The sequence below is a fragment of the Pezoporus flaviventris genome, unplaced genomic scaffold (genome assembly GCF_033815535.1).
Source record: "Pezoporus flaviventris isolate CSIRO_AGI_PZ_B2104156 unplaced genomic scaffold, CSIRO_AGI_Pfla_v1 ptg000029l, whole genome shotgun sequence".
Classification (NCBI taxonomy): domain Eukaryota; kingdom Metazoa; phylum Chordata; class Aves; order Psittaciformes; family Psittacidae; genus Pezoporus; species Pezoporus flaviventris.
Window position 1 is genome coordinate 1,022,354 of NW_026892577.1, and position 12,358 is coordinate 1,034,711.

Below are 12,358 nucleotides of genomic sequence, written 5' to 3' on the forward strand. Positions count from 1 at the left end.
AAGTAGCGAGAGACCCCCAAGGTGCTTTCTGCAAAGGAATTCATTAGTAAGAGCTGCACCAGAAGTAACCAATTGAAGTCCATAAACCAGAACCATTCTCATCTTCAACTTTCAACGAAAAAATTTATTTACAATAGAGAATTTCATTTCAGTGACATGCATTTCCTTTTTTTTTCTTCCATTTTTCATTTTATTTTACAAATCAGCAAATGCAGATAAAGTTTATGCTCCTTAAGGCAAGAGTCCCCATGCAAGTAATACATGTTTATATTAAATCCAAAAGACATCCAACATGGGAACTCATGTACAAAGGGAAGGCTAGGATCAGCAATTTGTAATTAGAGAACTTGACAATCTCCCTGATACAGGAACTTTGAGATCAACTTGCTATGAATTATACTATGAAAATGCAAACAATAGCAAGAAATTCTGATAGTCATCTGAGTACTGCATACAATTAAATCAACTTTATTTAGAAAGAAAATACAGTAGTGCATACGAAAAAGTGAAAATAGAACCTGTCCACATAAATGTATGGACATCAGTGTGCCAATGGTCATATTGCACTCAATATTGAAGTCCAGAAATTTGGTTAGAAGTTAGCTTTTCCCCATTTTGGCAATCAGTTCATCACAAATCTTTGTTAATTCTTCTATCTCTTTATTCTGGAAAACAAAAGGCATTAGTAAGTGTTATGAAAAATATCGTTGCATTAAGATTAGGTTTTGTTTTAATTATCCAAACTTTGGGAAAAGTTGGGACAATGAAGTTTTCTCCAGTACTGAATATCTCTACATATGTGTGTGTATACACATGCACATATAAACACATTATGTGTGCATATATATATATGCTTCTCTACATGTACAGATATTCTGTATTGATTATCTTATAGATATTCAGTACAGAATATCTATGCATATAAGCATACATATGTATAGATCTATACATATAGAGATATATATATGCATATGTAGTACAGATGCCTATACTTCATTTAAATACTATTATTACCTTATTTCCACATACAGCTCCTCTGACTTCAATAACAACTTAGCTCTAGAGCAGACAGCTTTATAGAAGTCACTCCTAGCTCATGATAATAATACATAGTGTAAATGTGTCTCTAGGTTGCACTTCTACAGCATTACTTTCACCCTGTTTTCCAAGGGCTCTAAGCAAGTACAAGCTGTACCGTACTGAAAGCAAGCTCCTTTGCTGTGCCAGAGAACAGGAGATATAAACAGGGATTTCCTATACCCTTTTTTGCCTTAAGCTGTACAGATCTATGTATCTGACCATTTTGTCTGTGTTAACAGTGGAGGCACATAAGTCAGCACTGAAATTACGGTGTTTACTTAATCACAAAATTAAGTGAATTACACTTAATTACATCCCATTGACTTCTGTATTAAAAGAGCTGAATGGCTGCTTACCTTTTGTTCCAGTGTTCTTTCCAATGCGTCCACTTTGAGCTGCTCTTTACGAAGGCTGGCCTGGTACGCTGCCTGCTCTTGCTGAGCCTTGCCTCTCACTTGTGCAATTTCAGCATTGGCTCTAGAAAAAACAGAGGTTTGTGTCATGTCAGGCTCTCTACAAGGAAGGAGAGGAGGTACCAAAGGATGGACCACGTCTTAACAGATGCATGTCTTTGAAAGTATTGAGAGACTTGTCCCTAGAGGCTTTTCATGGCTTTTCTTAATGTGTGTGTCATTCCCTTCAGCCTTATTTCAGATGTCTGTGTTCAGGTGACAAATATCACTTAAGTAGAAGTATTTTATGGCAGCTTCTAAACATGATTACTAGAACTAGACTCGCTAGTCTAATTCTAGACTAGTCTAGACTGGACTAGACCTGCTAGACTAGACTGGGACAACAGCTGGAAAGCAAAACCAAGTTTTACTTTGTTTTAGGCACCGATCAATCCTAGTGACATTTTGGAAGCATCTTTTGGGTCTAGGGGACTGTATGGAATTCCTATAAATGCTTAACTGGCCATTACATGGAAGCCTATAGATAGAGATCAACCAGAGCTGCCTCTTTCTGGCACTATTCTCTCTCTCTGCGTGATTATTCCTCATCACCCTCTGCCCAAGTCAGGCTGATCCAGCTCAGATAACTGATGTTACTGGGTAGAGACTAATTCTGCACTGAAAGGGCTGAGGTGCACTTACATGTTCTGTTCTGCTGATTGATGCAGGGGCACTAATACAGCACAGGGGCAATAGCAAATCTCTGGGGGCAGGAATACGGGCTGCAGGTGCGAGCATCTGAGCACAGCCCTTCACAGCTGCAGAAACCTAGCTAATGGGTTCCATCTCCATCTTCCCTGGAAAATGGAATCATAGAATAGTTAGGGTTGGAAAGAACCTTAAGATCATCCAGTTCCAACCCCCCTGCCATGGGCAGGGACACCTCACACTAAACCATGGCACCCAAGGCTCTGTCCAACCTGGCCTTGAACACCGCCAGAGATGGAGCATTCACAACCTCCCTGGGCAACCCATTCCAGTGCCTCACCACCCTTACAGTAAAGAACTTCTTCCTTATATCCAATCTAAACTTCCCCTGTTTAAGTTTGAACCCATTACCCCTGTCCTATCACTACAGTCCCTATATAAATAAGTTAAAGAAACATGAAGACATTTGATAAAGATAGAAATTTAAGGTGCTCTGTATGATGAGGAGCAGCTAGAAACACCAGCACATCACAGGAATCCTCATTATGGTGTTTCATTCCACCCTTCATCCCATAGCAGCCTGTGCTCTGTGTACTGAAGGAGCAGGTTTGGGATGCAAGGTCCAGCCGCAAGAATACTCCTGCAGCATGAACTCCAGAAGAGAGATGTGTACAGTTCCTTACCTGTCCAGTTTTTCCTCTGCGTGAATTTTGAGTGCTTGATACCTCTGCTCTTCCTTCTTTACTCGTGACAAATACTCCTGCGCACATTTCTTTAACACTTCTTCATTCTAAAATGAGAAGATTACATTCAATGTAATGTAAGACAAGAGGCTGAAGTGGAGGACAGGCACCTACCTGCGGGAGTTACACTCAGATATTTTAAGGGCTGCAGTCTAACACTGACACCCACCATGGAACATCTCTCTGATGCACTATTACACAGCCAAAAAGCTTTACAACTCTGTTTGCATTGATACATGGCTGCAGTCCTTCATCGGAGGATAATGTTATATCACACACTTTAGACATAACCTCTGCCTGAGGAATTCACATCTGAGGTTTGAACAGAATGCTCAGACCAGAAGCCAGCCCTGACATGGGCTCAAGTCATAGAATCCCAGACTGATTTGGGTTTGAAAGGACCTTAAAGCTCCTCCAGCTCCAACCCCTGCCACAGACAGGGACCCCTTCCACTAGAGCAGCTTGCTCCAAGCCCCTGTGTCCAACCTGGCCTTGAACACTGCCAGGGATGGGGCAGCCACAGCTTCTCTGGGCACCCTGTGCCAGCGCCTCAGCACCCTCACAGGGAAGAGCTTCTGCCTAAGAGCTCATCTCAGTCTCCCCTCGGGCAGGTTAAAGCCATTCCCCTTGGCCTGTCCCTATGTACCCTTGTCAAAAGCCCCTCTCCAGATTATGCGTCACCTACTGCAATCACAATGTCACAGATGGAAGCAAGTTGCTCCTGTGGAAAATCTCTATTTCTAAAGCTGATCCAAAGGGAAAACACAAATGAGCAGTCACGTTCTCCCTTCCGCAGCACAATGCCTTCTAATGTGCATCAGATTCAACTGGAAACAAAGTCCTGCCTTCTGTTAAGCAGAACTGGTACACGCAGGACCCTGCTCCATGTTGCTCATTGAAGGAGGGGACTTTAACAGGACTCACCTTCCGAAACCCCTCCAATACTTCTTTCATTTTCTCGTATCTCCTGAAAAGATCTGCCAGGGATTTCTCCACTGAGTTCAGATCTGCCAACGCTTGTTCCTTCTCCACTATCAGCTGCTGGACAGTGTGATGGGAGACAGATTTCTCTCTCTGTTCATCCTCTGTTAGAAAGAAGAGAGGGGGAGAGAAAACAGTCATCTTCAGAAGGATAATAGTAGTAAAAGAACACTGATTTCACTATCATCTATAGCTTCAACTCTACCGTGTTCTATGTTGTGGATTAGTAAGTTTGGAGGATCCAAATAAAAGTCACTTTTATAAAAACCACACAATCCTGTTTTGGAAAAAGGCTGCTAAATACATTATAGCTAAATATTTTGATGGTGGGGAAAAATGTGACTATAAGTCTGTACCATTGATTTACTGCACTCTGAACTCTGCTGCTCCCATGAAAAAGGCTGATGCTGGATTTCCCTCACTGGCCTGAAGATGCACTAGCTGAAGGAAGAGACATTTATGCATATTACTAGCACTGGTAATAAATTATGGGCCGTTGCTGATAGGTGCTTGTCATCTCCTGGCATCTCTCCTAATCTTCACAAACAAGGCACTTCGTTTAATGGAATTCAACTCCAATTCTTCCCTTGGAAAAACAGTGTTTTGCAAACTCTCATTTTGTAATGAGAGCAGGTGGCAGGAAGGAAATCTAACACTAGACAGAATTCCCAAGTTCTGGTCTGCAGAAAGCATCTTCCAAGCCTCTCCTGTGTACGGTTAAATTTGAGGCAGGGACAGAGGCAGGGACAGTATATTACCATTTTCCTTTGTGATGGAAACTAAAATAAGTTCTCCCATGTAAAAATCACAGGGCATTTCAGAGGCTACAACTGTTCTTTCAGGCCTTTATAGGTTGGAATATAAAGAACTAAACAAGAGTTTATGTTCTTATTTGAATAGAAATCTTAATCTGAGTTAAGCATTTCACGGTGCTGCTCAGCTCTGAAATCTCAGAGTTGATAATGTCAATTCCCAAACTGAGATTAATCTCTTCCTTTTGCATATTTACCCCTTTTAGACACCTTTTTTCCGAGCCTAACCGATCCCAGAGCAGTGGCAATGCTCACGTTGGCCATGTTCTGTGCTCCTCTGCACACTCTCCACAGCATCTTGCTTGGCTAGAGCCTGACCTGAGGTTATTTTGCTCTCTGTGGCATAGGAGACCAAAAGGACCATAGCAGCTCTCAGGGTGCACTGAGTCTGCAGCACTGGAAATCACCTTTATTTTACTGGTGAACAAACACCTTGAACAGACAAACCCAGAGCCCTCTAATACCGCATCACTTTGATAACATTCAACATTTCATAGTAAATTAACATTCTTTTCTATTTTGCTTCCTTCGAGGCACCCTGTGAGCAACTATAATGTCAAAATTAAGGTATTCTCAAGGAAAAATGAGAAAACCATTTGTCATCCTTTCATTCTAAACCTGAGAAATCATCCCCTTGTGTGTTCCAGCACACGATGTGGTTAATCACACACTCTAGCTTAATTCCCAAACACTTCCCGGCAGGATCCTGCCCTCTGGCAAAACCTCTGCTGTCACAGCTCCGTGCAGGAGGGATCCGTTTGCATGATCACGTAATGTACTTAAACGCTTTTAACGTCACAGCTTCCCTTTTTCTGCTGTCTGTGGTATTTTAGCAGCTTCCTTCTTTTTTGTTTCCACACGTCCATGACTCCCTCAGAACTACCAAGCTCTTCCTGTCCCTCCCAGTGCATCCTTCTCACTCCTCAAATACTCATCCCAGCCCCACTTCCACATGGGAATTAGGGGCGGGTAGCATCCAACGCTCCCTTTCTCCTCTCCCTTTCACTACATCCTAAAGGTGTCCATGGAGAGAGCTGAGGCCCTTATTAAACCTTAAGGAGAAAACTGGAATTTATACTGGGGACATATAAATTGAAAAGAAGGAAACTTTCATATAAATTGGAAGTTTCCAGTGAGCCTCAGGGAAGGGGCATCTGATAATCGCAGTTAAGAAACATTTAAACCCAAAGTGGTTAAATACTACAGAAAACATCTGGCTGGATGGGGACAGGAAAATCTATGTGATATTTTCTAAGCTATAGTTTAGCTTTAATGAGAACACTGCTTAGTGGAGCGGCGCTGATTAGATTCTGCCAGTCAAATCTTAGTTAAGCAGTTACAGATACTTCTTTATAAAGATATTTATGAGGTTATGTGATTAAAATAGTTCAATTCAACAGCTTTGACATCTGCAACACACACTGTCCACGGCTCACCAACGATAACAACAGGATGCTCAGGACTAACACTATCCAAACTGACAGAATCAGAGCACCGCCGCAGCAGATCCGCTTTCAGGCTCAGCTCAGAATTACTTACATTACTTAATGGGAATGAAGCAAACAGAGAACAAAAGCAAAAGAAATGAAAAATGCCAAATGCAGGTGTGAAAGTTGGTGAAAAGCTTTACTTACCAGGCTTGCCTGTTTTGTTTTTGCAAGCAAATAGCAAGAAGCAACAAAAACGGAAGCAAAACAGAAAATCAGGAATTGTTAGGAAAGCAGAAGGTAATGCAACAATTTGTAATGCACAAAGCATAACATCCGTTTGGTTTTCATAATGAGAATTTAATTATATATTTCAATGTATAAGGAGAAGGACACATTTTTAACAGGAAAAAAAAAAACACCCCAACATTACAAATCCATCAAGGAAAGGGATTTTGGAAGAGAACTGTGACTGGTGTGTGTAGCATGGGGTGCAGTGAACATTGGGGTTCCACAGGCTCTGCTCCATGGGGCTGTGAGTGCCACGCAGCAGTGAGGGCGAAACTCGGGCAACAGTCAGCAAAGCAGTAGCACAAGCAGCAGCAGCCTGGAAAGCCTGTTCTTTTTAATCCCCAATCAGGAGTAGAAACAAGAACGTGTTGGGGGTTGAGGCAGTGTAAGAAAAAAAGGAAAAACAGTGAAAGCACCAGTACAAAACTCTGCAAAGAGCCACTAACAGGGGTGTATACACCGACAGCTTGCAAGCGCTGGCTGTAGAGAGAGTGGCACCAAACTAATTGCATAGGCTAAATCGGGTAATATGGGGTTCTATAGGTATATGACAGCAAATACTAGACCTCCCACGGCCCTTGAAATCAAAGGGAAATGGTCTGCAATGCATACTTTCAGTGCCTTTTTAGGCAAACATACACAATGGTATCACAATAATTACCTTTTAGCAGGCTTCTAATACCTAAAGGGGCTGCAGGAAACCTGGAGAGGGGCTTGGGACAAGGGCCTGTAGGGACAGGCCAAGGGGAATGGCTTTAACCTGCCAGAGGGGAGACTGAGATGAGCTCTTAGGCAGAAGCTCTTCCCTGTGAGGGTGCTGAGGCGCTGGCACAGGGTGCCCAGAGAAGCTGTGGCTGCCCCATCCCTGGCAGTGTTCAAGGGCAGGTTGGACACAGGGGCTTGGAGCAAGCTGCTCTAGTGGAAGGGGTCCCTGCCCGTGGCAGGGGTTGGAGCTGGATGAGCTTTAAGGTCCCTTCCAACACAAACCAGTCTGGGATTCTATATATTGTTAATATGGAATATTTTTAATAGCCATTACATATACCCATGGCAACCTATCAACCACCCTGAATATTCATTAAAGGGCTCTGTGAAATGGGTTCACTCTGTAATGCCCTCCTAACAGGGCTGTAGAAACAGCTCAGGAGGGTTAAACGAACATATAAATAAACAGCACAAGCATTTCTTTTGTTAAAATGCATATTTGCTTTAGCAGGAAGGCATTATTGTGATAATAGTTCAGTGAATATATGCAAATAGCACACAGACAATCACTGTCCTCTGCAACTGGCATTTGGATGAACAAATCCCTTTAGCAGAAGGGACAGTAATTTACAACAAATGAGAGGAGAAAGTGGGACAACTGGATCAAAAGTTTACATTAAATGCAAGGAGAAGAGGCCTCACATTTAATGTAGAATTTGCATATGGCTCTAATTAACACATGCTTTCTGTGTCACTGGTGTTGCTTCAGTTCCTTTGCAAATGGGCAGCAAATCACGTTATTTACAGCCATAGCTCTTAAAACCTTGCCCTAGCTCATTTGAAAGGCTCTGACTGATAGTCTGAATTTGAAGTTTAAAGATTTTTCTATTGCCTTATTGATCAATGCCCCAATGTTTTAATTATCTTTGATTTCTTTGCACCAAGAGGAAACGGTAACAGTCGAATTTACTATGTATGCCTTGGCCTTAGGACCCCTAATCTACACCTTCTTGTGACACTGTGTCCTTACAACCTGATTATTTTCTTTTTAATCTGTTTCTCAAACCCAGATTTTGAATTGTTATCAAAACCCCTTCTGCTGCTATATGCATATGCTTGGGAAAAAAGGACAGCTCCTATGTTTGCCCATACGAATGGCCAGCCTCAGGGATGAAGCCATAGCAGCACACATTGAGTGTAAACCAAAACGAGTTAAGTTCTTTGCATACTCTGGACACTCCTACTTTAACACTTGCATGATGAGAACGACAGACACTACGTCAGAAGGCAGGCAAGCTGGCTCAGTTGTACATACAGAAAGCAGCAGAGGCATAACACCATAAAGAATGAAGCCAGGCATGTTATCATTATACACCATACATTACTATGATTATTGGTATTGCTGCTATTATCATTATTAAATTGTTTTATTCATTTATTTATAGACCCATTTTCCCCTTCACTTAAAAGGGGACTGGGATGTCTACCATCATCCGAGAGATGCAGGAATGCAACAAAAGCACCAGATATTAAACTACTTTCCCCCCTTTCTTTATATAAATATAAGTAAATGTGCTACAAACATAAATACAACTCAAGTATTAGCTAAAGAAAAAAAAAAACAATTTAAAAGAAACAACAAATTTGGGGGTCACATTGTACTGACTGCAGATGAGGGGCCCGCCAAATCTAAAAGGGGCAAACCAATAGGGTACACTGACAGCTGTAATAAAGATCCTTCCTGTTCAAAAGCTTTCAGCAGATGCAGGTATGCCCGTTGTGCTCCTGGCATATTGTACCCTCGGTGACAGCTCTCTCAGGGGGAATAGCAGGAATAATTTCTTTCTGTTTCCCAATAAACACAGTGCAAACAGGCTGCATTCCTCACGCTCCCTGCCCATGGATGTAATTCGCTTTTCTCCTGCATCTCACAGCTCAGGTTTAACTCCGAGGAGCCTCCCAATGGCTTTTACTATTTCACAGCTCTTTGCTGCCTTACTCGAGCTTGCCCAGATGAGCTCAGTCCTGCTTTCTCCTCGGCCACTGCTTCTTTTCCTGCTTTCCCCATCAATTTTGGCCATAGAGAACCCATGACCCCACTCAGCTGGGAGACAGCTCGAGCTGAAGCAGCACAGGGCAGCACAAGCCACTGGTGCTTTCCATAGCCAGGCTAAGGAAAAGAGCTTTGGAAATCTTATGAGGCAGCTTTAAAATCACATCCCAGTGGCCAGACTTCCTGTGCCAAGGAAGCACGAGTCCTGCAACAGCTGGTTTTGAAATGCTGCTTCATGTAGTGTTTTTATTGGTGGGGTATGCTGTTAACAAAGGTGTTTTCTAATTATTGTGAGGCCAAATATGTCATAAAATAGACCTTAAAGGAGATCTCTATGTCAGTAAGTAAGTAAGGAGGTGGATTGGCCTTTCATAATCTCTCAACTGGGATTTGAGTTAATCTAGGTTTTGGTTTGACCAATGCACTTAGCACAGATAATCCTGGTTGTTGTAAAGAGCTAAGTTTGGTATCTCCCATTAAACAGCCAGGATGACTAAAGTGTTTTTAGGTCATTGACAGTCTCTCCCTGAGATACCCATGAATTCCGGGTAAAGCATTTGTAATGTTTCCTATGGGACTGTTTCCTTTGATGCAGAAGAGAAAGCCCTGACCTTTCTGTATTACCTGGACTGCCTCGGGGCCTACTTTCTGTAAAACAAAGCCCTGGCTTTCCATCACAGCCTGGCAGCACACACAGGTGTCCTCAGATGCATTCCCAATTCCCAGCAGCATCGGCAGACGTAGCCAGCATCAGAATGAAGCCCACAGACTTGAACCACATCTCTAGGCTCTCTTCAGAAAATCAGAGTGGAGGACAGCAGAAAATCAGAGCAGAAACACCTACCTATCATCTGAGCAATCGTCTTCTCGTATTCTGAAACTATTTTCCTGTAAGAGGGAAAAAACCAAAAAGCTTTTGGCAAACATCACAGAATTCATAAACATCACAGAACACCATAATTGCTAATGTTTACTTAGAAAATAATGCTACTCAGGAACTGAACTACAGCATTTTAAGAGGAGCATATAAAAGTTGGACTTTAATACCTGAATAACAAATAAAACTGACAGTTCAAACATTGCACCTGATTTTTAATTCTCCATGTAAATCAATACAGCTCGGGGCAGAATAAGCGATTGCTTTGAAACAAATCGCGTTACTTGAAGCATGCCCGTTACCAATCATGGCTTTGATATAAACATAAGCACACTGGTCTAATCCAAGAGTTGCAGAGTCTGAGTTTTCCATCACTCTCTCCCCACTTCCCCATGTTTGTGTTTGCTTATTTCAAAAGTAAATGTTAACCAAAGTTATAATCTGTAGCAAGTAAACCCAACAGAAATATAACTGGACCTCATCCAAAATATATCTAATCTTCCACTCTCCAAAAGTAACTACACGATCCATTAGCACTTCAAAGAACAAGACCAAAATACCCAATTATGTAGCACAAAATCCATCGTGTCCTAGTTCCCAAATGTGTTTTTGAAACAGAAGTGGCAAAATGTAACTTTTAAGACTATTTTATTTCACTACTCACGGTAGGCTTTGAATTCCCTTCTTGAAAAGAGGTTAGCCAAAATAAGCAGATTAAATGTGATTTAGAAAGATGATCCATCCCTTCTCAGAGCCAAATAAAGCTAATGAAATGGGACTAGCTTGATCTGTGCTTTGATTCATGAGCCACACAGGACTGTCTATGAAAAACAAAATTACCCCACACTTCATCAGAAGTGGATATTCAAAATAGCTCACTGGTATTTGAATACGTCTCTTTTGAAGCCTTAGCTTGCTTTCACTTGCTCCATTTTAGAGAACTTGGTGAGGTTACAGAAAGGATGTGGGAAAATGCTGAGAGACAAAAGTCAGTAAGGAAAGGAGAAACCTGTGGAGCTCCAGGATAACTAATGCAGTAACTCCAGCACTGCACGAATATGAACCACAATCAAGAGTCAAGAAACCCCCTGAGAAGGGCACTTGACCCAAAGGTCAGTAGGGTATTACTTGCCCTGCTTCTGTAGAACACTCAGCAGAGCAAGGGCTTTACACCTGCACATCCCCTGACCTTGCTCAGGCTTCAGGCAGAAACCATTTCTGGTCCTGGGGCAAGAACCCATCTCCGCACAGCTACAGCCATTGCCTCCACTGGGATCTGCTTGGATGCTGTTTTCCCTGCTGTTGGTCCTGTTGTTGCAACTTGCTTTTTTTTTTTTTTTTTTTATTTTTTACCATAAATGATACTTTTGAGAGCAAAGATAGCTGCAAGGGTCTTCCCCTAAAAGGTAGGGATTGGTTTCATGTCCAAAGAGGATTACCTCAAAAGCCTGCTGTAAGCAACAAGGTTTTTAAAGCCATGTCATATCCTTGTAACACCAGACACTTTTAGGATGCTTTATCATCTTAGAAAATGAAGCCAAGGACTCAGGGCAATGAACATGACATTAAACACTTTCATGACTACAGCACTTCCCAGCCTAGACTGCACTATGGCAGTCAGCATTATCTCTTTCTAGCTTCTCATAGCCCAAGTCCTTCTCCCCAGGACTGCTGCATCTAGTCTCCCTCAGCCTGTATTTGTGCTTGGAATTGCCCCAACTCAGGGCAGGACGTTGCACTTGGTCTTGTTGATCTTCATGACACCCACACAGGCCCACCCCTCCAGCCTGTCCGGGTCCCTCTGGGTGGTATTGCTTCCCTCCTGCCTGTCGACAGCAACCACACAGCTTGGTGGTGTTGGCAAACTTGCTGAGTGTGCACTTAATTCAACACCAGCCCCTGAGGGACACCACTCGTTACTGGTCTCCACTTGGACGGTGAGCCACTGACCACAACTCTTGGAGTGCCACCATGCAGGCAATTCTTTATCCACCAGGTGGACCATCTATCAACTTCATATTTCTCCAATTTAGAGACAAGGATGTCATGCAGGACAACGTTGAACGCTTTGCACAAGTCCAGATAAATCCCTTCACTCCTTGCTTATCATTCTGTGATACCTAATGGCTACATCTCTAATTGCCCACATGTGGACAGTTTCAACATTTAATCTTCCAAGAGAAATCCTTCTTTATGCACACATGCATATTTTAGCATTTTGTGACAGTATTAGTCAGGGTTTTTTTCACCCATGTGTTCCAGGAATGCACCTGTGGGAAATTTGGCTTA

At 42.4% G+C, this 12,358-nt stretch overlaps 1 protein-coding gene across 8 annotated transcripts in view; it reads right to left on the reverse strand.

Annotated features, from left to right (window-relative positions):
• Nucleotides 1-103: 103 nt before the first annotated feature.
• TACC2 (transforming acidic coiled-coil containing protein 2) overlaps nucleotides 104-12,358 on the reverse strand; it is a 127,719-nt gene continuing 115,464 nt past the window's right edge. For all 8 annotated transcript variants that reach the window (XM_061458580.1, XM_061458585.1, XM_061458582.1 and 5 more), the window contains 5 exons: nucleotides 10,037-10,080; nucleotides 3,848-4,008; nucleotides 2,864-2,970; nucleotides 1,437-1,557; nucleotides 104-665 (listed from right to left, as the gene is read on the reverse strand). In XM_061458580.1, coding sequence (XP_061314564.1) covers nucleotides 600-665; nucleotides 1,437-1,557; nucleotides 2,864-2,970; nucleotides 3,848-4,008; nucleotides 10,037-10,080 — 499 coding nt within the window. In that variant the 3' untranslated portion in view covers nucleotides 104-599. The remainder of the gene's footprint in view (nucleotides 666-1,436; nucleotides 1,558-2,863; nucleotides 2,971-3,847; nucleotides 4,009-10,036; nucleotides 10,081-12,358) is intronic.